This window comes from Periplaneta americana, chromosome 9, assembly GCF_040183065.1.
Source record: "Periplaneta americana isolate PAMFEO1 chromosome 9, P.americana_PAMFEO1_priV1, whole genome shotgun sequence".
Classification (NCBI taxonomy): domain Eukaryota; kingdom Metazoa; phylum Arthropoda; class Insecta; order Blattodea; family Blattidae; genus Periplaneta; species Periplaneta americana.
In genome coordinates this window covers 153,608,100-153,632,743 of record NC_091125.1, presented here as the reverse complement: position 1 = coordinate 153,632,743, position 24,644 = coordinate 153,608,100, and the positions used below count along the sequence as shown (strand labels likewise).

Sequence of the window (24,644 nt, the reverse complement as noted above, 5' to 3'; positions counted from 1 at the left end):
ATAACAAATTGAATTGAGCTCTAAATATGTCGGGAATCCTGCAGGTCATGGCCTTCGTGTAATAGCCTATTGTTTATTGTAGTGTGTATTTTGTTCTGAAATTCAATCAAGTCGGCCGTGATTCAATAAAATTAGTTCTCAAAACTGACAACAGATGGATTTTGGAAAATAGGAAAATGATGTAGGAAAATTGACATTTCACTGAAAACTACTACTTTTCCAAAAAACTTTGGATGCTAGGCATGGAAATGAGGGGTCACTCATTAAAATCCGTTGAGCCGTTTTCCCGTAATTTCCATTACCAGTTCAAATTATATATATAGATTTAAATTCGTAAGTTTGGACCAAATCCTCCGTGTACGAGTAGATGATGATGATGATGATGATGATGATGATGATGATGATGATAATAATAATAATAATAATAATAATAATAATAATAATTTTATTTAATACTGGACGGAATACAATAAATTATAACTTGAATTTAAATCGGTAAGTTTGCCCTACAAATGCTGCTAGCACGTGGCCTGGCTCTCCAGGCGCTTCCGCTCCTGCGCCGCGTACCGCTGGGCGTCCTGCACGTCCCTGACGATGACGCTCGCGGCGCGCTCCACCAGGCGCAGCTCGTACGCCGTCAGCTTGGGGATGCCGAAATTGCGCTCCACGCCGTGGGCTCCGAACAGCAGCTGCGTGGCGAAGTACTTGCAGTGCGGCAGCGCGCTGGAGCGCACGTAGGCCGTCATGACGGTGTCGGGCATGCGCAGTAGGCCGCGCGCCAGCGTCAGCACGAAGCGGTTCATCGCGAAGGCCCGCGACATCGTCGCGCCCTGTCCCTTGAGCGCGATCACGTCCCTGCCCGCCGAGCGGATCTGCGTCGTCAGTCGCTCCACCGTCTCCTGTAATAAGAGTTTCTTCAGGATCTGCACCCAAACCCGGCCATAGGAATTCAGGCTATGAAATTTCGGAGCACATGTGGGTCAGGTTCCCCGGTGGGCGCGCAAAAGACCTTAAGTCATTACTTTTGTGATATAAGATTTCCTTCATTAAACCCGTTTCCTGTAAGAGACCCTAAAACCAATGACGTCAAAAAATAAAGAAAATCATGAAGTATCCAAAAATAAGTCACTTTTCGGATTTAAAGCAGTGTGACAGCCGTCGTGGTAAATAGTCACTGAGGATGGAGAAGCATCTCCGAAACATGTCTATTAATAATTTATTTAATAATTACATTATATTTATTAGTGTTCATATAACCTTATTCCTTTGCTGTGGTCGTGCCGGAGAATCAGTCCCATTCCGAGCCTTATTTGAAGGATTCGTAACAAGCTGTTTTTTTTACGGTGATGGGTTGTTAGCCCTTCGCACAACCCCCAAGCTGGAGGACCACCCCTTATCGGCTGTCCACGACTGCTTATTCAATATATTCGCAGCTACCCTCCATAGGAACATTAAATCCAGACGTTTGAGATGGGCAGGGCATGTGGCACGTATGGGCGAATCCAGAAATGCATATAGAGTGTTAGTTGGGAGGCCGGCGGGAAAAATACCTTTGGGGAGGCCGAGACGTAGATGGGAATATAATATAAAATGGATTTGAGGGAGATGGGATATGATGGTAGAGACTGGATTAATCTTGCTCAGGATAGGGACCAATGGCGGGTTTATGCGAGGGCGGCAATGAACCTCCGGGTTCCTTAAAAGCCAGTAAGTAAGTAAGTGTTCATATAACTGTAATATATAATTTTTTACGTTTCTTATCAAATCTATGAACACTATATAATTAGCCTAACATGTGTGGTATATCTTTGAATTTGAAAATTCTTCCTGTAAATTTTGCATAGAGTGCCTTTTGTCCACCCACCAGAGAATTATGACCATAGGTAGGAAGATCGTACCAAAACAGTATATTTCAGTTGAGTACAGCATGAAGTAGCCTATAGATGTCAACCGCGCTTCGCCCTGCTCCAGCTCGCTACAGACGATAAGCAGTTCACATAAACAACGCATAGTATCATTCTGTGGAGCTGTATACAGTCGTAAATAGTTTGAAGAATATTGTTAACTTATATTAATATTTTAGGTTCTGAACAAAGTGAGCTATTCTGTTATTATTGTATTATTTACATAATGCTAATAGTATGTATTTATTTTTATTCTAGTAGGTTATTTTACGACGCTTTATCAACATCTTTGGTTATTTAGCTTCTGAATGAGATGAAGGTGATAATGCCGGTGGAATGAGTTCGGGGTCAACACCGAAAGTTACCCAGCATTTACTCATATTGGGTTGAGGGAAAACCTCAACCAGGTAACTTGCCCCGACCGGGAATCGAACCCGGGTCACCTGGTTTCGCGGTCAGATGCACTAACCGGTACTCCACAGGTGTAGACAATATTATGTATGATTCCATGAAAGAAAACTCATCTGTTATAAATAATTATGCAAACAGGAGTGTGTAACACGTTTATTTTTTCCCGATTATTCTTCGTTAAATGTTGACGTCTCGCGCTGCTATGCATTCGGTTGCGTTACAGCCCAAGTTCAACATCGGAATTACGATACGAACTTCCTAGCTGTCATTACAATTGAAATGAACAATTTAATTGAAAACAATTATGGGTGTAATATTATGTGCCACATAGAGATGCACTATTAGATTCACAAAGTAGTTGTTCACCTGATGATGGTAAGAAATACTGTATCATATTTCAGATTTGCTCTAGTAACGTCTTGTGACGTAGAACTAATATTTTCAAGGTACAAATATTGTTTTTATTTTACTGGACATAAGACGAGTATGTGAATCGATTAGAAACAAAAACCAAATTATACGATCCTCTTTCCTTAAATCTGCATACTGATATTTCCACCATGTATTTCACATTTGACCGCCAATTTCTTTTCCAAATATTGATCTCGAATTTAAACTGATATATTTCTATATAAAATAAAAAAAATTGCATCGATTAGGAAAATTATTCAAATTATAGGATTAACTTCCCTTAAATCTGCATACTGATATTACTTACACCCTTGTATATCACATTATGGGTTGTTGTTTAGTCAACTGTCCGACGACAGTTCTGAACCTCACAAGGGATACCAATAAGGAATCACTCGTGAGGCAACTATGCCAGAAGGTATTGGGGTATTGTGGCCAGTTTCTTTCCCTCTCCATTGCATACATAGCCGATTAGCTACATTTACACTAATCAGACTTCAGATGTACGTGTATACAAACAATTGTTCTTCCCTTGACACACATCGTAAAGTGAGATGTACTGCCTGATAATACAGTCTGAGCCGTTTGAGTATGGATAATATTAATTAATTATTATAAAGCTATTATAATAGTAGAAAAAATTTCTTGCAGGTTGTATTATGATAAAAATAGGAGTTTCCATATATGGTAATCAACAATGCATAATCTGAAAGGACAAATGAAAATGGTAGATGATTAAAATGGCTACTACAAACCAACAGCGGGCACAATGTGTTCTTTGGTATGCTAAATTTGAGAGTGTTAAAAGAGTTCAAAGGGAATTTTGACGTGAGTATAGTGTACGTAATGTACCTAAATACGATTCCATAATGTTGCGGTATCGAACATTTGTAGAACCGGGTTCTGTGTTAAAAAAGAAAACATGCAGGAGGTCGCAGGCGAAATTCAGTACGAGAAGCAGCTATCTCTTGGCTCCGTCCCCAAACTCCCCAGATCTAACTCCTCCTGACTTCTTCGTGTGGGGGTTTTATTAAAGACATTGTCTATTTACAGAACCCAGGAACATTGATGATCTGAGAGTAAAAATTACTCAAGATTTTCAAGAAATCACCCCTCTTATATTACAACTTACATAGGCTGAATTTCATCACCGTTATAAGTTGTGCAGGGTGCGCAATGGGGGTCATGTTGAGCTCTGAGGAATCTCCCATCTTTCAGTGTTGTATGCACAAAGTTACAACAAATAAAGTTAAGTAGTAAATGTTTTACGGTGTTTTTATTTTATCCATACCCATACGGATCACCCTGTAGATCAGGCCTGCGCAAGGTTTGCGTTCTCCGAGCCGGCTCACAGCTCATGAGCGGAATGCAGATATTAGCTGCGCTCTGTATAAGGGTGGACTGGAGAAGGGGTGATCTCGTACAAAATATACACAAATATACACTATTACGAGTGCTTATGAAATGAATTCCCGTTCAGTGTTTGCAAAGCTATCTTGGACTATTATTAATTAATAAAGAAATATTTATTTTACAGAAGTAATAGAAATTCTATAGCTACTTAAATGTACAATATCATTTTGTTATATTTTTATTTATCAGTACATCAAAACGGGGTTTTATGCTGTTGGCAGCTGAAAGGAACAGTAGCCTACTGATCGTAATGCAACATCAGTTACATATGTTCGATGTCTGCCTTTATTAAAGTTGATTATAGAAAACAGTTGCTCACAAATATAAATGTTGAGCCAAACATAGCAATCATTTTCACAGCCAGCCTGTGTAGTCGTGGATATTATTGCTAATGTTTAGTCTTGTAAAACTCAACCAGGCTAGTTATATTCAAACGATCTTTAGCTCTTAGGTCACATTGAAGATCGACAAGTTCGAGCTGTAAATCGTTAAATGTTAAATGTTATGTTCCGTCTTTTAGATTCCTCCATACTGTACTGTAGCAGTAGGTAAGCAACGTGAAACAGTTACTGAGAATAGGCCTACACACTGCACTCCACTAGATAACTGAGTGGTCGTTTCCCTCTTCCCTACCTATAGCAAGTCTATGTCATTCTGACGTATCTTCCTCTCCGTTTCGGCGAGCGGTAAACACCGCTCTCCCGTTCCGTAGGAGCGCGCGCGCTCGTTGAGCGCTGTTTGTGCAGGCCTGCTGTAGATGTATATATCGGCCAGAACCTCAGAACCTTAAATATCCGAGCTCCGGCTGTTGTAATACCTGTGGGAACTCCGCGAAGGGTTGTGCTCGGGACAGGAGTGGCACGGTGGACTCGGCGGAGACTCCACCGATGATAGGCACGTGTACGCACGCCGGGTCCAGGAAGATGCTGTGCCCCACCAACGCGTTGGCCCGCACCACGGACAACGTGCACATGCCGATGATCTTGTCTGGGTTGTACACTCCCCTGCTCTTGTACATCTCGCACACCACCGGCACCATCATGTTGATGGGGCACGTCACTACAGCGACTATCGCTTCGGGACGCATCACTGCGCATGCGTTGGCCGCCGCTCGCACGAATCCTTTGTTCAGCATAAATATGTCTCGTTCCGGCATATCAACTGTCCATAAATGCCCGACGCCGATAACGATTATATCCGCATCCTGTAATACGTTCACACATAAAATGAACTCCCTGTATAATGATATACATTTTTTTTCGTATAACTGTAACATGACAACAGTAAAGCAATTATTTGGTCCACCGCTGTGGAGTAACCCTTAGTAAATTACGTCTGACCGTCAAAACTAGCCCGGGTTCAAATCCTGGTGGGGACAAGTTACCTGTTGGGTTTTCACCGGAGTTTTTCCTCAACTAATTGAAGTAGAATTGCTGGGTAACTTTTGGCGTTGGACCTCGGAGTTTATTTCAGTTTTTTTGTGATATATTTTCTAATGAGGAAGTCCAAAGTGCTCTTCATGGTAAGTCACTTCAGATTGAAATTATTCCGTCAAAGACCACACGATTTGTTCAGTCTTTGGACGACTATTCGGCGAATGAAGAACTGTTTCAGGTATAAATGTATTATGGAACATTCAGATATTAACCTTCACGACAGAGTTTTTATGTTCAAGTTATATTCAATTGTCTACCATCAGTTCTGCTATCCTCTTCTACAAGAATTGTTAATTATATGCTTGGCGAAAATATGAATACAATACAGGAAGAAAAACAAACACCTTCAAAATGTATGTCAAAAACTGTTGCGTGTGGAAAATGTCTGTTGTGTCGATGAGTATGAAAAATCAGCCATTATAAAATGCGTATATTGTGAAAAGATGCTGTGTCCTAAACATTTCTTGGTGAACTCGCATTATCATGTGTGAACGTAACTGGTGACTTTACCCTAAATATTATCCATTTCGTTTTAAATGCAAATGTGAACATATTCCACTTCTAGATTTCTAACAGCGAAGAGGTGGAAAAATTCAAGTATCTTGGAGAAACAGTAACAAATATAAATGACACTCGGGAGGAAATTAAACGTAGAATAAATATGGGAAATGCCTGTTATTCGGTTGAGAAGATTTTGTCATCTAGTCTGCTGTCAAAAAATCTTAAAGTTAGAATTTATCTTCTTCTTCTTCTTCTTCTTCTTCTTCTTCTTCTTCTTCTTCAATTCAAGGGATAGGCATATGCCTGTTCCGGCTTCATAGTGTATCCGTCCAACGCTTCCTAGGTCTTCCGGATGTCTTCTCCCTCTAGGTCTATAATTCATCATTCTTCTTGAGATTTCTCTTATTTTATCATTTCTAATTTTATCCGATATAGTACACCCCTTGACTGACCTTAGAAACTTCATTTCAGCGGCTGGCCTTCTATGCCCAAGGAATTTAAATGTGCTTAAATGCGACAGACTTATGTCAGTAGATTTACTGGCATGTAAAAGAACTCCTGCGGGACAAAATTCCGGCACATCCGGCGACGCTGATATAACCTCTGCAGTTGCGAGCGTCGTTAAATAAAACATAGCATAACATAGCATCATTTCAGCGCCCTGTAATTTTTTGCTGTCAGCTGCAGTCATCGTCCAGGTTGTTAGAATTTATAGAACAGTTATATTACCGGTTGTTCTGTATGGTTGTGAAACTTGGACGCTTACTTTGAGAGAGGAACAGATATTAAAGGTTTTTGAGAATAACATTCTTAGGAAAATACAGTATTTGGGGCTAAGAGGGATGAAGTTACAGGAGAATGGAGAAAGTTACGCAACGCAGAACTGCATGCATTGTATTCTTCACCTGACATAATAATTAGGAACATTAAATCCAGACGTTTGAAATGGGCAGGGCATGTAGCACGTATGGGCGAATCCAGAAATGTATAGAGTGTGTTAGTTGGGAGACCGGAGGGAAAGAAACCTTTGGGGAGACCGAGACGTAGATGGGAGGATAATATTAAAATGGATTTGAGATAGGTGGAATATGATGATAGAGACTGGACTAATCTTGCATAGGATAGAGATCGATGGAGGGCTTATGTGAGGGCGGTAATGAACCTACGGGTTCCTTAAAAGCCATTTGTAAGTAAGTCAGAAGTCGGAAGGAAGTGAAATTGGGAGTGGAGTACGTCAAGGATGTCCTTTATCATCTACCCTGTTCAACATCTACTTGGAGGATTTAGTAAAGAACTGTTTTCAGAACATGGGAGGGGTGATAGTAGAAGGATATGATATGGCGTTGTTAGTAGAAGAGGAAATGATACTGGAGCTAAATGACAGCTGTGAGCAGTATGAGATGAAGATAAATGCCAACAAGACGAAGAGCATAGTCATAGGAAGAAAAGTAAAGAAGGTAAACTTACGAATTCTAAATGAGGCAGTAGAGCAAGTGGACAGCTTCAAAATACTTGGGGAGTACTGTAAGCAGTAACATGAGCTGCTGCCAGGAAGTCAAAAGGAGAATAGCAATGGCAAAGGAAGCTTTTAATAGAAAAAGGAGCATCTTCTGCGGACCTCTGGAAAAAGAACTAAGGAAGAGACTAGTGAAGTATTTTGTATGGAGTGTGGCATTGAGTGGGGCAAAAACATGGACATTACGACGAAGTGAAGAGAAGCGCATATAAGCATTTGAAATTTGGATTTTTTAGTAGGTTATTTTACGACGCTTTATCAACATCTTAGGTTATTTAACGTCTGAATGAGATGAAGATGATAATGCCGGTGAAATGAGTCCGGGGTCCGGCATCGATAGTTACCCAGCATTTGCTCATATTGGGTTGAGGGGAAAACCCCGGAAAAGCCTCAACCAGGTAACTTGTCCCTACCGGGAATCGAACCCGGGCCACCTAGTTTCGCGGCCAGACGCTCTGTTACTCCACAGGTGTGGACTGAAATGTGGATCTGGAGATGAATGGAACGTGTGAAGTGGACAGACAGAATAAGAAACGTAGGTGTGTAGGAAAGAGTGGATGAAGAATTCTTTATTTATACTGGCAGAGTTAAGGCCATAGGGCCTTCTCTTACACTCTACCAGGTCACAAAGTATCAAGCGGTTAAAATTTAACAAAAAGTTAAAGAACAGAATACTAACATATTACAAAGAAATAATAATAATAGCACAATAAAATCGACACTAAACAACATGAAAATAATACAATAATACAAAAAAGAAAGTAAATTACATTGGAATATAGTAAAAGCAACTCATTTAGTACAAATGGTTAATATGGAAAACGTAAGGTAGAATATAACAAAATGAAATGTAATAAAATAGGCCTAATAATAAAAAAGAAAAGAAATACGAATGTTAAATAAAATTCACAATAAAAATTCTATGCTAATAAATTCATCGGCTGATAAATAGAACAAAAATGGAAAAGGAAGGAAAGAAATATATAGCCTATATTTTTACAAAACTATCGCAGAGAAAAGGGCTTATAACTGAAAGGAATCTGAATTGAAGAAAGAATGATGCTGAAACTGATCAGGAGAGAAAAAAGAATTGGTTGGATCATTGGGTGAGAAGAAACTGCCTACTGAAGGATGCACTGGAAGGAATGGTGAATGGGAGAAGAGTTCGGGGTAGAAGATATCAGTTGATAGACGACATTAAGATATATGGATCATATGAGGAAACAAAGAGGAAGGCCGAAAATAGGAAAGACTAGAGAAAGCTGTGTTTTGCAGTGAAAGACCTGCCCTCGGGCAGAACACTAAATGAATGAAGTGCAGAAATGGCGTATATTAGGGACTCATTCTGATAAATTGCCAAAAATAACTAGGTAGTTCCGAGATTAGTACAATTCGCGTACCATAAACCTTAATAAACTTAATTCTAGCAAGATCGTAAACACAGTACAGTCTGGATCGGTGTCGGGCAGAGTTCCCGGGTAGCTCAGTTGGTAGAGCGTTGGTACGTTAAACCAAAGGTCCCGGGTTCGGTTCCTTCGAAATTATTAAAATCAACTTTACAGGGAGTTATGCCTGAAATCTTGATTTGCTTAATACACGTCACTGTTCGTTAACAGAAAACCACAATTTAAGTAACACAGAGTTAGCGTGCACTCGAAGTTGGTTGCTTGACGGTTGTCAGCCCACTTTGAGGTCTGTGGATATAGAGGGAAAAACTGGATCGGTGTCGCTTAGAGTTCCCGGGTAGCTCAGTTGGTAGAGCGATGGTACGTTAAACCAAAGGTCCCGGGTTCGGTTCCCTCGAAATTATTCAAATCAACTTTACAGGGAGTTATGCCTGAAATCTTGATTTGCTTAATACACGTCACTGTTCGTTAACAGAAAACCACAATTTAAGTAACACAGAGTTAGCGTGCACTCGAAGTTGGTTGCTTGACGGTTGTCAGCCCATTTTGAGGTCTGTGGATATAGAGGGAAAAATTGGATCGGTGTCGGGTAGAGTTCCCGGGTAGCTCAGCTGGTAGAGCGTTGGTACGTTAAACCAAAAGTCCCGGGTTCGGTTTCCTCGAAATTATTCAAATCAACTTTACAGGGAGTTATACCTGAAATCTTGATTTGCTTAATACACGTCACTGTTCGTTAAAAAAAAACCACAATTTAAGTAACACAGAGTTAGCATGCACTCGAAGTTGGTTGCTTGACGGTTGTCAGCCCACTTTGAGGTCTGTGGATATAGAGGGAAAAACTGGATCGGTGTCGGGTAGAGTTCCCGGGTAGCTCAGCTAGTAGAGCGTTGGTACGTTAAACCAAAAGTCCCGGGTTCGGTTCCCTCGAAATTATTCAAATCAACTTTACAGGGAGTTATACCTGAAATCTTGATTTGCTTAATACACGTCACTGTTCGTTAACAAAAAACCTCAATTTAAGTAACACAGAGTTAGCATGCACTCGAAGTTGGTTGCTTGACGGTTGTCAGCCCACTTTGAGGTCTGTGGATATAGAGGGAAAAATTGGATCGGTGTCGGGTAGAGTTCCCGGGTAGCTCAGCTGGTAGAGCGTTGGTACGTTAAACCAAAGGTCCCGGGTTCGATGCCCGGCCCCGGAACAATTTTTCTCTCGAAATTATTCACAGTACAGTCTAGTCTTCATACCTTGACGGCGCTGCCGAGTTCCTTGAGGCCCTGGAAGTTGTTGACGGCGCAGTTCGTGGTGACGTGTCTCAAGTCCATAGCAATGCCGGCCGTGTTCTCATTGCTCACCAGAGACAGCTCGGATATCAGCGAGTTCTGCTTGAGCAGGAGGGCCGCTGTCTGGTTCGTGGTGTTGCAGGTGCCTATCAGCGTCACCTTGACGGCTTGACGGCATTCAGTTGATGAGCGTCTCCCCGGAGCAAGCAGTCTCCAATTCGGAGCTAGAAGCCTTCCACAATATCTCAGCATTGCAGACATATCTAGCACGGACAACGTCAATTTTCATAACCATGGAAACAATGTTTGACCCGGCAACCATTCTAACGCAACAGTGTATAATTTGTATATGCATTTTATTACGAAATACTACATTACAAAATTAATAGACCACCTCTGTGGTATAGGGTCAGCATGATGGTATCTTACGCAGAGGACCCGGGTTCGATTCCCGGTCTGGTTCAATTTCCTGGTTGAGGTTTTAAGGGTTTTCCTCAACCGTAAGGCAAGTGCCAGGAAATTCGGGCCACAATATCCTTGAATATAATCGGCTTCATTCATCACCAAAATCATATTCATAACAAATCGGTAATATATCTACAGACGCCATCTAGTTCACAACAATAGAACCAGTACTCAACAATAGTACACAGGCCTTCGGATTTCACCTGAAAAGATTAACTCGCGTTATGACCAGAGATATTAAAGCGAGTATAAATAACAGCAAAAAAAAAAAAAAAAAAAAATTAATACACAGACTAAACACAGCACATACCTGTCTGAATAATGTCGTGTTCGGGGGCAGTTTCTATAAATAACTATTTTGTACTAAAATACAAATAACAAATATAAATGATATTCGGGAGGAAATTAAACACAGAATAAATATGGGAAATGCCTGTTATTATTGGGTTGAGAAATTTTTATCATCCAGTCTGCTGTCAAAAAATCTGAAAGTTAGAATTTATAAAACAGTTATATTACCGGTTGTTCTCTATGGTTGTGAAACTTGGACTCTCACTTTGAGAGAGGAACATAGGTTAAGGGTGTTTGAGAATAAGGTGCTTAGGAAAATATTTGGGGCTAAGAGGGATGAAGTTACAGGAGAATGGAGAAAGTTACACAAACAGAACTGCACGCATTGTATTTTTCACCTGACATAATTAGGAACATTAAATCCAGACGTTTGAGATGGGCAGGGCATGTAGCACGTATGGGCGAATCCAGAAATGCATATAGAGTGTTAGTTGGGAGGCCGGAGGGAAAAAGACCTTTAGGGAGGCCGAGACGTAGATGGGAAGATAATATTAAAATGGATTTGAGGGAGGTGGGATATGATGATAGAGAATGGATTAATTTTGCTCAGGATAGGGACCAATGGCGGGCTTATGTGAGGGCGGCAATGAACCTCCGGGTTCCTTAAAAGCCAGTAAGTAAGTAAGTACTAAAATACAGTATAACAAAAATTAATTAGAATTATAATACTTAATACAACTTATTACAAAACAGGAATTACTAAGACTGTCACACTTTTACTACGTCATACTACTTTTGAGCAATAAAACGGTACGAAAGGACGTCTTTCAACCAATCATACCTGTTTATCGCACAATTGTATCACTTCTCTTGCATTTGTTTATTTTTGTCACTTCCCTAGCATTTGTTTCTTTTTATCACTTCTCTAGCATTTGTTTCTTTGTTTGCCAGCATTTAAAACTGTAAATTCTTTACGGTACTATAAAACATGCTTTGCGATCGTCATTTGTTTCTCGCATAGATACTCGACTGAAAATGGGGGCTCAGTTCAAACATTTGGGTGGAGGAAACATTAGTGAAATAGAATTTTAGTAAGTCAATTAATATCTATTTTATTGTATTAGAGTACTTTATCTCTTCTAATCTTTATATACAGTGGACTCTCCTAAGTTCGACAGAACAGAATTGAAAGTTCTGTCCAATAAGGATAGTGGGTGTGGCAGGTGAAATGAATACAAATTCTTATTGGTTATCCATCAACGAATACAGTACTGTACTTGCATGTCCTGCGCGCCCCGAGACTTGTGTATGCGCTTCTAGTACCACAGTGGGCTTCGACAGTTCCTTCTCACAAACGGCACAATTCTCAAATAGAAAGAGAAGAGTTCATTAATTTAGAATCAGTGATTAAATATGGATGTCCTAATCAATAAAATATTCTGTTTGCCTTTAACAAAAGTATCACTACAAGACACAGAACCAATTCCCATTCAAATGACAAACCCATTTCTTAGTGACTTTATAGGGACGTGTCTAATTCTCCTACGTAAGCAGTCGAACTATAGGATGTCGAACTTGATTTCTGTCGAAATAAAGAGCTTTCAGTGTACTTTCTTCTGTTTTTATCACCTCCCTACTATTTGTTTCTTTGTTTGCCAACATTTCAAATTGCAAATTGTTTACGGTACTATAAGACATGCTTTGCGATCGTAATTTGTTTACCGCATAGACAGTCAAGTGAAAAGGTAGCAGACAGACAGATAGACAGACACAGAGACAGACAGACAAAAATTTCAAAAGCAATTTTTGGTCTCAGGGTGATTAATTATACATGTTGACATCAATTATTTTTGAAAAAGCGAAAATTACCAGAAAAGTTTTGGTTACATATTTATTATTAGTAGGCTATAGATAACAGCATTGCATTTTCTTTTGTTTACATAGCAAGCAATTAAGGTGTGGTATTCGTTAATTACGATGCATGTCAACAATATGAGTAAGAACAATATACTAGTGACAGCGTCCAAAAATAGTTTTCTTCCTTCTGCTATCACCCTCCCCCCCCCCCCCCCAAGATCTGAAAACTGCTTTTAAATAAATCCTCCAAGTAGATGTTGAAAAGTGCAGGTGATAAAGGGCAGCCTTGTCGTACTCCTCTCCCTATTGCATCTCTCTCTGGTATTTATTCTCTTATCCTGACTTTGACTCGTTCCATGTGAACACGAGGAAGTATTGTCAGATAGTGTTCTCTCGTGATTGGTTGAAATTTCTCTTTTACGAATAGAATTTCTCTTTGCACCTCCTATCTGCGTCTTCACTGTTACACATAATTGCGACTTTAAATGAAAAGATAGACAAATTAATAAAGGAGTAGGAAAAATAATTCAACTAAGAAATCTACCCCTTATAATAGCAGCCATAATTAATAAACCCTACATTCCTTTAATTATATTAAATCCATATTCACCTTAAAACTTCACTTAATTTCTCTACCAGTGCATAAGATGAACGTCACTGGACTGAAACATGCCTCTAATGAGTGGATTGGAGCGTGCAATCGCAATGTGAAAAAAAAAAAAATGATGCAACGTTCTGTAGCGGTGATTCCCAGAATATCCCACTGAAGTCACAGCGTAACAAGTTAAACGATCAATAGAAAATCTGATAAATGAACCTGTACTGCGTCATCAGTAGTCTAAGAACAGGTCATAACCATAGGTAGGAAGTTCGTACCAAAACAGTACATTTCAGGTCAGTACAGCGAGTAGTAGGCTACAGATTTCACCCACGCCTCGCCCTGCTGCCGCTCGCTACAGATGATACACAGCTTGTTCACAAACAACGTATAGTGGCATTCTGTGGAGCTGTGTAGAGTCGTGAATAGTTTGAAGAATATTGTTAACTTATATTAATATTTTAGGTTCTGAACAAAGTGAGCTATTCTGTTATTATTGTATTATTTACGTAATGTTAATATTATGCACGATTTCAAAAAAGAAAACTCATCTGTTATTAAATAATTATGCAAACAGGAGTGTGTAACACGTTTATTTTTTCCCTATTATTCTTCGTCAAATGTTGACGTCTCGTGCTGCTATGCATTCGGTTGCGTTACAATCCAAGTTCAACATCGGAACTACGATACGAAATTTCTAGCTGTCATTACAATCGAAATGAAAAATTTTCTTGAAAGCAATTATTATGGGTTTGATATTATGTGCCACATACGAGATACACTATTAGATTCACAAAGTAGTTGTTTACCTGCAGGGACGGCCCGTCCTTATGTGCTACAGTCCTACAGCACAAAGATAATTTTTGCTCAAATAATGTGTTTGTAATACCATAGTATTTGATCTGTCATTTGACAATTTCCCGTGGTTATGTTCATGACGCGTTATAACCTCTTCAGTACCGAATCTATATTTTTTTTAATTGAAAAAAAAAAGGTTACATAATCATTCTGGGGTTCCAAAAATCCCAAATCAAGTCTTTACAGAAAACAAATTTTGGGGCAATTTTGACTCTTTCTGCCCCAAAATTTTAAATTCTAATATATAAATCTGGTACGGAAATGTTGCAAACGTGATACTCTTCATTTCTATCAAATTTAATTATTCAAAAATTCAAAAGTATCCAAGATATTAAAAAAAAAATTAAAAGAAAATTATTTATAGTATACGCTACAACAGGACTGAAGAGGATGAAGTGTTTAGTCTTCGCTCTTCGCTGCCTCATGGGGTTCGTTGTGCTACTCAGAACTCCACATGAGAATGTAGACAATTATGCGCATGTGCGAAGCTGAAATCACTGCTCTGATTGGAGATTGCAAAAGTAAAGCGTAACGAAAGAATGCTTGTTTGTGGAAGAACTCTGACTATTACAGACACAACTTGGAGTTCTATACGGAAGACCCGACTTCCGAAATATAGATGGCTGTTCAATTGTTACAATAAATAGTCTCCAACAGTTTACAGGATCCTTTCTGTGAAGTAACGAAGTTGTTAAATATTTTGGTTACAAAACCAATGACCACTGCTGAGCCAGAAAGCTGATTTTCTTGCTTGAAAAGCATAAAAACGTTTTTAAGGAACACTATGTCCCAGGATCGCCTCACTGCTCTTGCAATTCTGTCAGTAGAAAAGAGTATGATGTCCAAGATGAACGGGTTTAACACCAGGGTAATTGACAAGTTCTGCAGTAGGAAGGAACGTCGTATGGACTTCATATTATTTCATCACTAGGCGAGTCTCAAATTAAGATATATACAAATAAGTGTATACAATAGGCCGATATAGAGATTGTAGCACACTCATTATTTTGACCACCAGCCGCTACTCTTCACCTGGTGATAGTAAGATATACTGTATCATATTTCAGATTTGCTCCAGTAATGTCTTGTGACATAGAACGAATATTTTTAGAGTACAAATACTGTTTTTTTTTCTGAACGTAAAAGGAGTATTTATTTTGTTAAAATGAAAATGTTCATTGTTATTTGTTATAATGAGGCTAGAATCATAATTGTATACTTTGTATATTATTTTTATATGTATAGATAAATTATTTCATATTGGAAGTTACAAATTTTATAATTTATTACAAAGTATTCTTTTCCTATATTATATTATTCTACATCTTGATTACACAACTTTTAACACTATATCACTTCGGAAAAGGTATTATGTGTCTTTCACGTGTTAAATTTTATAATACCTACCTTGTTAACATGTTCAGAACACACACACTCTTTGACTGCACATTACACTCCACAAACACACCCCCACAGGAAACAAAATAAAAGGCGCCAAGACCAGCAACAACCAGTTCTAAAGATGGCCAATAGCAGGCCGAAACATGTTAACAAGGTAATATAAAATTTAACACGTGAAAGACACACAATACCTTTTCCGAAGTGTATTATTAGTTTATTATTTTCTTATTCTAAGGCTGTGGACGATTGGAGCACATGTTTGGTTACAACTCGGGTGTACATGTTTGTCTTTCTGGTTCATTGACATTGAGAGGTGCGCTATTACTCTTCATTCGGTAGAGATATAGTCCAAGCCCACACAACTTAACAGCTTTGGTACCAACTCCCTAGCTCTGGTTATAAGCCTCGTATAGCTATGACCGAAGCAACGATACGATTAGGTTACTCCTACTCCCTGATGGCTCGTTTGCCTCTCTGCTGTTTCTCCCTCCTCGGACAAACTCCCTCCAATCAATATTCGATGGAAGTTACTCAATATTCAATATCCATATTAATTCCAGAATCTGATTGGGAAATACTAAACTGGGCTGGGCACTAATAACTCAATCGAGTCACTGCAGATTTCCCCTTAACTTTCCAGTCCACTTTCCCAAGCTGAGACGAGTAGACACTTTCCCAAGCTGAGACGAGTAGACAGGAAGATAAACATTGCTCAGTGACGGATTGTATAAGGGGACATCATAGCTTTTACGAACTTTTGGCTCTCGCTATTCGCCTAAAATCCATCACTGATGCACAGTTCCCTACTGTGCGTTTATTTATATGACAGTGTAAGAGAAAAAGTACGAAATATCTGAGAATAATAATGGGAAAAACTAGAAGAGACAGGGTACACATTGAGAGAATACGAGTAGAGGTAAAAAAAAAAGACAATTTGTGAGGTGGTATAAGAACGTCAGTTGAAGTGGTTTTGACATAGAATAACTCTTCTCGGGTTCTCAGCCAGGTGAGTTGGAGATTTGCTTCCAAGCTTTCGACGGCTAGCTCTGCCATCTTCTTCACTTCATTCCCTGAAGAAGAGGTTGTGAGGTGGTATAAGAACGTCAGTTGATGTGGTTTTGATATAGAATAACTCTTCTCGGGTTCTCAGCCAGGTGAGTTGGAGATTTGCTTCCAAGCTTTCGACGGCTAGCTCTGCCATCTTCTTCACTTCATTCCCTGAAGAAGAGGTTGTGAGGTGGTATAAGAACGTCAGTTGATGTGGTTTTGACATAGAATAACTCCTCTCGGGTTCTCAGCCAGGTGAGTTGGAGATTTGCTTCCAAGCTTTCGACGGCTAGCTCTGCCATCTTCTTCACTTCATTCCCTGAAGAAGAGGTTGTGAGGTGGTATAAGAATGTCAGTTGATGTGGTTTTGACATAGAATAACTCTTCTCGGGTTCTCAGCCAGGTGAGTTGGAGATTTGCTTCCAAGCTTTCGACGGCTAGCTCTGCCATCTTCTTCACTTCATTCCCGGAAGAAGAGGTTGTGAGGTGGTATAAGAACGTCAGTTGATGTGGTTTTGACATAGAATAACTCTTCTCGGGTTCTCAGCCAGGTGAGTTGGAGATTTGCTTCCAAGCTTTCGACGGCTAGCTCTGCCATCTTCTTCACTTCATTCCCTGAAGAAGAGGTTGTGAGGTGGTATAAGAACGTCAGTTGATGTGGTTTTGATATAGAATAACTCTTCTCGGGTTCTCAGCCAGGTGAGTTGGAGATTTGCTTCCAAGCTTTCGACGGCTAGCTCTGCCATCTTCTTCACTTCATTCCCTGAAGAAGAGGTTATGAGGTGGTATAAGAACGTCAGTTGATGTGGTTTTGACATAGAATAACTCTTCTCGGGTTCTCAGCCAGGTGAGTTGGAGATTTGCTTCCAAGCTTTCGACGGCTAGCTCTGCCATCTTCTTCACTTCATTCCCGGAAGAAGATGGCAGAGCTAGCCATCGAAAGCTTGGAAGCAAATCTCCAACTCACCTGGCTGAGAACCCGAGAAGAGTTATTCTACATAAACGCCGGGAAAGCCTCAAGTCATACATGCTTTGGACATGTGAATAGAATGAGTGAGGACAGGAAAGCGAAGCAAGTGATGAAAATGGGGGTGGAGGGTAGAGTATAAAGAGGACGGCCGAGAAACACATGGGAGGATAGAATAGAAAAAGTTGGAATGAAGCGTGGGAAAACTAAGATGGACATGAAGAGAATGAGCCAAGATCGAGAGGATGGATGAAATGGCCAACACGAAATGCCCCGATGCTTAGCGGCATAAGGGGATAATGATGAAGAAAGAAGAAGAAGAAGAAGAAGAAGGGAAAAGGACATGGACGGAGTTTTCTGAGTTCCGTTTCATTGTTCCGTTGTGCTCAGGGCTGTACTGAAGAATAACGACAAATAAAATATTGCTAAATAAAACTGAAAAGTTGGCAAAATGCTCAAAATTCCCTCTGTGACACAATTTTTTCCTTTCTCCTCTTCAAGTTCTCAGTTTTTTTTTCCCGAAATGTGGGAAATTTCCCTCCATCTGATATCACTGATTCGAGGTAGAATTCTATTTCTGTTCCGGGAATCGAATATGGGCCTTTTCCAAGATCAGAATTAAGTAAATGCATAATTGAAATCCTTTTTACATGAGATTCTTAAGGTAACTAATTATCTATCGCCACCTGCGTAGCTCAGTCGACTAAGGCACTTACCTGCCGATTCGGGTTTGCTCTCGGGCGAGAGTTCGATTGTCTCTTGGACTTATTACCTAGTTGGTTTTTCCGAGGTTTTCCCCAACCGTAAAGCGAATGTCAAGTAATCTACGGCGAATCCTCTGCCTCATATCGTCAAATATAATCTCGCTATCACCAATCCCATTGACGCTAAATAACCTAGTAATTGATACAGTGTCGTTAAATAACCAAGTAAGGAAAAAATCAATAATTCGTGTTTCATGGCGGTGTAAAATTTTTAGAGGCAAGAGTTTGTACGTTTGAACTTAAAACAGTTTCTCTTGAGGCCGGACCAATTGACAAGCATCGAGACTCGAACTCTGCGTCGATGGGCGACGCTCGTGCACCACGCTACGGAAAGGGGAGCGCCAAGATAGAGCGCACGGCAGCTGGCGTGCTCCATCAAGATACCAAGTGTTGAGAGCCGCGCATGCGTAGACTCATTCACAGCTCAGTCTGGCCTTGTGACTTTATCAAACGATCGGCCGGTTTTGTACGAAAATAGCATGCGTTCTCATTTCTTCTCGTACAGATACAGACAGCGTATCTTGATATGCCTCACTCATAATCCACTGTATTCAATTTGTTCACACTCATTAATATTGTTTACCTTGGAGGAGCACGTGTTACGTGTCATACTTTTTACTCTCAAAGTAAATCTTCTAGATTTATTTGATAGTCTGAAGCATAAAAGGCTTGGAATTGTAATGGACTAACGTAACGATTACCATCGTGATCATCGCCTTCAAAAAAATTTAAAATTTCATGTTTTATTTAACGACGCTCCAACTGCCGAGGTTATATCAGCGTCGCCGTTGTGCAGGAATTTTTGTCTCGCAGGAGTTTCAAGCAGGTGTACCTCAGGGTAGTGTACTTGGACCTTACCTTTATGTGTCTGATTTCCCCAGAGACGCCAATTTAACAACAGCTCAGTTTGCAGACGATGATGCTGTTCTGTGCAAAGATTCATGTGAAATGGTAGCTAGTAAATTGCAGCAGTTTTTACATTTAGTGGATGTATGGTATAACAAATCTTCTTCTTCTTCTTCTTCTTCTTCTTATTTGGTATTACAGCCCAGGTGGGCCTTAACCTCCTCTATGGCTCTCTTCCATCCTTCTCTATCCATCGCCAACTCCCTCCAATTCCTTATTCCTAATCTATTCACATCCACTCGACACAGTTCCACCATCTTGTTCTCGGTCTTCCTCTTAGTCTGCTTCCATCTGGGTTCTTATTGAAGACAATATTCACTTTCCTTGTTGTTTCCATCCTTGTGACGTGTCCCAACCATCTCAATCTTTGACATCTTATGTGCGCCTCCAAATCCGATTCCTTGTACAGTTCGTATATCTCATTATATCTGGCTCTCCATCCATCCACTGTTTCAATTGCTCCGAAAATCCTTCTTAAGATTTTCCTCTCAAATACTGCTAGTTGTTTGCATGTATTTTTATTCAGAACCCATGTTTCTGTACCATATGTTACAATGGGTCTTATTAGAGTTTTGTAAATCTTGATTTTGATTTCTCTAGATATTATTTTATTTTTAACAATTGGTAAAAGTGAATAATATGCCCTGTTAGCCAGATTTATTCTTCTGTGTACCTCATTCCTTAGGTCATTGTTTGCTGTCAATATTGATCCGAGATATCTAAATTCTTTTACTTTTTCAAACTTGTATGTTTCCATTTTAACTTCCTTCACTTGATCATTTTGTCTTTTGGTGACTGATATAAATTTAGATTTCTTTGTATTTATTTTAAATCCCAGCTTCTGAGTTTCCTTATCCAATGCTATCAAGGCTTCTTCAATGTCTTGTATCCTTCTTCCGGTGATGATGACATCATCCGGAATGGTATAACAAATGGAAAGTTAAAATGAATCTTAGCAAATCCAATGTTATTCAGTTTACCTGGAAATGAAAAACTGAAAATCAATCGATCACTCCACAAGGTGAACAAGTATCACATGCTTAGTCAGTGCGGTACCTAGGTCTGTACTTGGACAGAAAATTGACTTTGAATACACGTATAAGCAATCTAGTGAAAAGACTCCGACATAAATTATATCAAGTTCAACATCTGTTGAAGGGTTCACCACCACTGCCGCTACACTTGAAAAGACTTATATTATATTTCTCATTGATCAGACCTATATGGATGTATGGCTGTGGCATATGGGGATCTGCATCCAATTCTCAAATCAGACGAATTCAGACAATACACAACCGGGTCTTTCGACTAATCGTGGATGCACCCTGGTACATCCGCAATGACAACCTACACAAAGACCTGAAGTGCCTACAGTTGAATCCACCCTGCGCAGCTCCTACATACGACTCCATCGCTCACTGGTTAACCATCAAAATAACCTACTTAATATCATCCGAGAACATCTTCCACCGCCTCGCCAAATAAGAAGATTAAAAAGAAAAAGACACTCAGATCTGTTGTTTGAAGATTAACATTTTTGTTTTGTTTCACATTTTGCCAGAGGACAGTCATAGGACTGCAACCTCCATACATGTTTCTTGTATGCTTTTATAGCACAGTATTTATAATATTTAAATACATAATCGTATAATAAAGTTTTCTTAAATAAAAAAAAAAAATTAGTTCTTTTACATGTCACTAAATCTACTGACATAAGCCTGTCGCATTTAAGCACACTTAAATGCCATCGACCTGAGCCGGGATGGAACCAGCAACCTCGGGCACAGAAGACCAGTGCTATACCGCCTGCGCCACCCAGGGCGACTTGCTTCCAAAATGCTGTCGAATAAAAGAGTATCAGCCACCGGCGTGGCTCAGTCGGTTAAGGCGCTTGCCTGCCGGTTTGAAGTTGCGTGCGGGCGCGGGTTCGATCCCCGCTTGGGCTGATTACCTGGTTGGGTTTTTTCCGAGGTTTTCCCCAACCGTAATGTGAATGCAAGGTAATCTATGGCGAATTATCGGCCTCATCTCGCCAAATATCATCTCGCTATCACCAATCTCATCGACGCAAAATAACCTAGTAGTTGATACAGCGTCGTTAAATAACCAACTAAAAATAAATAAATAAATAAATAAATAAATAAATAAATGATTATCATCATCATCTTCTTCTTCTTCTTCTCTTATTTTTGAGTCACAATTTTCTACTTCTTAACTACATCTTTCGCTATTGGTCACTTCACGCTGTTCGACTGTCCGCCAAGTTAGCTCTGCGGTAGCACGTCAGGCTTAAGACTAGACGGTCCGGGTTCGATTCCCGGCGGGGGTCAGTGATTTTCATATAATAGGTATTGTATTTTCAGTGTTCATGTCTTACATGTCCATAATTGAAAAGCGAAAGGATTCTAGGTAGACATTTGAAGAACGAAGAGAACGTTCTGGCAAGGATTTCTTAATTTAATAAGAGTTTGCATGCGTTGTATGCGCATATATCATTTTCTAAGGCTTCACTGACCTTGTACAAAATTCCCGAGAAATAAGCACTTAACAGCTTTCCTCTTTATCCGCAGACCAGCTAAGCAGGCTTGGAGTCGATTCCTGGTACGGAGATTACGAGCTGGCTGTTATGCACTGCTTCATGTTGACCACGTGACCAGGGCATTCCGTTAATCGTGATTCTGCATATAGCACTCTTAAAATAATACTGTCCTAACTACCAAAATTTAGTTTTGAGTAAATGCAAGATAAATATTTCAAAGTCGTATGAAAACTCAGGATTACCAGACTTTGCAGTTGAACTTAGAGATACGGCAGTTCTGCTGTTTGATAGAGGGTAAATTAAGATTACAAAACTGCTTGTAGCTCAAAATTCAATTTTTGGGAACAATGATTACTAAGAGGATAAAAATTCGCTCCGGCGCCAGGGATCGAACCCGGGCCCTTAGTTCTACATACCAAGTGCTCTAACCACTGAGCTACGCCGAAGTTCAATCCACAGAACCGGATCGAATCCCCCTCCTCCAGTGTTTTTCCCTTTGTGGCCTGACTCCAAGTTTGACATATATGTTGACATATGTTATATTCGATACGGTTCTGTGGATTGAACTTCGGCGTAGCTCAGTGGTTAGAGCACTTGGTACGTAGAATCAAAGATCCGGGTTCGATCCCCGGAGCGAATTTTTCTCCTCTAATAATCATTGTTACCATAACAGATAGACTATATTCTGTAGGACCAAAAAAATTAATCCTTACGTCAATTTTTGGTAGTTACGACAATATTATTCTAGGGGTGTGATATTGATTAAACATCCTCACAAGTATGGGGAATGGATGGATTAGTCCTGAGGAAATTGAGATGATGATGATGATGATGATGATGATCTGAGTTATTACCGTAGTGTATATTAACTGTAATAAATATGTACTTACCACTTTCTCTTTTTTCTTTTGAGTTGTTGCTCTTTCAGCTACATTCCTTTGAATCTTCGTATTCTATCGCGTGACACTGAAAGGAAGCCGTATGATGGACGATATAAGAAGCCATTACAGTGATAGGAAACTTTTTAGTGATTGTTGCCTTTACTCTGAGGTTATTTCTATCTTTTTTCCTGTATAATTTCCCTAATATTTCTCCAATATTTAGACAATAGTGTATTCTAAAAGTCCCGCGCCGTACGGAATGAGTTCTGGTTCGAATCTTCATGGAGAAAATTCTGTCACGCAAGTTCGGCGAGTAGGCTACATGAAATCGGCTTCCATACTGCATCGTGATGAATTTGGGGAGCTATAATGAGTAGCGAAATCCGATTTCTCAAGTCAGTTGTAACAGCTGGCCGTGAATCTTCATGATAACCACACGTTACCCCTTTATTAGTTAGATGTTCGTTTACCTCTGCTGAGGCATGTGGACGTGAGGCGTGTAGTTGTCTAGTAGGCCTTGGTCGATCATGAGTTGTTGCAATTTAGATTAACGGGAGAAAAGTAGACAACATTAATATGTATTGATCGTATGTGGGGACGATGAGGAAGATGAAAAATAAGAACGATTGGAGAATGCTGGGTTTGCAGTGAAAGACCTGCCCTTGGGCAAAAATCTATTAATGAATTCCATAAAGGTTTATCCTCAACAATTATTGATATTGGATCACAGACTTTCAATATCTTTATATCTTGCGATTATAGCCTAGTAAAGACATTTCTGTGTTACATTGTGGTAGCATAGTTTATTTGTTTTATGTTGTTGCTAGAATATGAAATCGTGCTAATATTAGAGCTGAAGTAATAAATTAACTGTTGAATTCGCTGTGTCTTCTTATGCCACGTTAACACAACCAATGTCAATTACATGTGGTTGCTAAGATATGAAATCGTGCTAATACTAAAACTAACATAAGAAAATCGCTGTTAAATTTATTTTGTGCACATTTTTAATTACAGTATTTTTTCACATTATTTTAACTGCCTCACGCTATATTAAAGAATATTAAACTAAAAGAAATCACATTATGTTACATCGAAATAGAAGGAACTTAAATTCAGTACAAATTATTATATTATTACCTCTCGTTAAACTAATTAATTACATGACACTTAATCATCACCTTATCCTAATGTCACAATATATTACATCCAGTTATCCTAACGTTGATAATTTCATACAATATTGAACTAAGTGCAGAATATATTATTAAGTATTAGCACAGAAATTGCCAAAATATTAATATATCATAATATCTCACATCATAGTTTCTTAAATATCTCTCATAGCATAACGTCATATGCACCTAGTTACACCACAGCCAATAATTGTATCATTGTTAAATATTATTTTAAAACAAATGATTATCCTTGTATTTTCTCAATATTAACATTCTAGTAGGCTAAAATGATTGAGCAATACATTAAATGAACCTGAGTAATTCACGCAATCCAATATTGAAACTTAAAGTAAGTCTTCTTATGTCATGTTAACACAACCAATGTTAATTATATGTGATTGCTAAGATATTAAATCGTGCTAATAGACTGTTTATTTTGTATACATTTTTAATTACAATATTGAAGCTTAGAGTTAGTCTCCTTATGTCACGTTAACATAATCTGTGTTAATTATATGTGGTTGCTAAGATATGAAATCGTGCTAATACTAAAACTAACATAAGAAAATCGCTGTTATAATACATTATGCAACGAGCCTATAATGGTTGCGCT

The 24,644-nt window shown here is 39.3% G+C and overlaps 2 protein-coding genes across 2 annotated transcripts in view; one reads left to right on the top strand and one right to left on the bottom strand.

The window, feature by feature from the left end:
- LOC138706618 (chromatin assembly factor 1 subunit A-B) overlaps positions 1 to 24,644 on the top strand; it is a 479,650-nt gene that overhangs the window by 73,285 nt on the left and 381,721 nt on the right. The window lies entirely within an intron of this gene.
- Positions 506 to 10,783, bottom strand: LOC138705701 (malate dehydrogenase, mitochondrial-like). Its single transcript, XM_069834275.1, has 3 exons — positions 10,244 to 10,783; positions 4,957 to 5,343; positions 506 to 899 (listed from the first exon to the last, which is right to left on the bottom strand). The coding sequence occupies exons 1-3, from the start codon at positions 10,538 to 10,540 to the stop codon at positions 519 to 521; spliced, it is 1,065 nt and encodes a 354-aa protein (XP_069690376.1). The 5' UTR covers positions 10,541 to 10,783; the 3' UTR covers positions 506 to 518.

Coding starts and splice junctions, on each gene's coding strand:
- LOC138705701 (XM_069834275.1), bottom strand. CDS start 10,540: ATGTCTGCAATGCTGAGATATTGTGGAAGGCTTCTAGCTCCGAATTGG. Junction 5,344..10,243: donor AACTCGGCAGCGCCGTCAAG/GTATGAAGACTA, acceptor AACGTATTACAG/GATGCGGATATAATCGTTAT. Junction 900..4,956: donor CCTTCGCGGAGTTCCCACAG/GTATTACAACAG, acceptor CTCTTATTACAG/GAGACGGTGGAGCGACTGAC.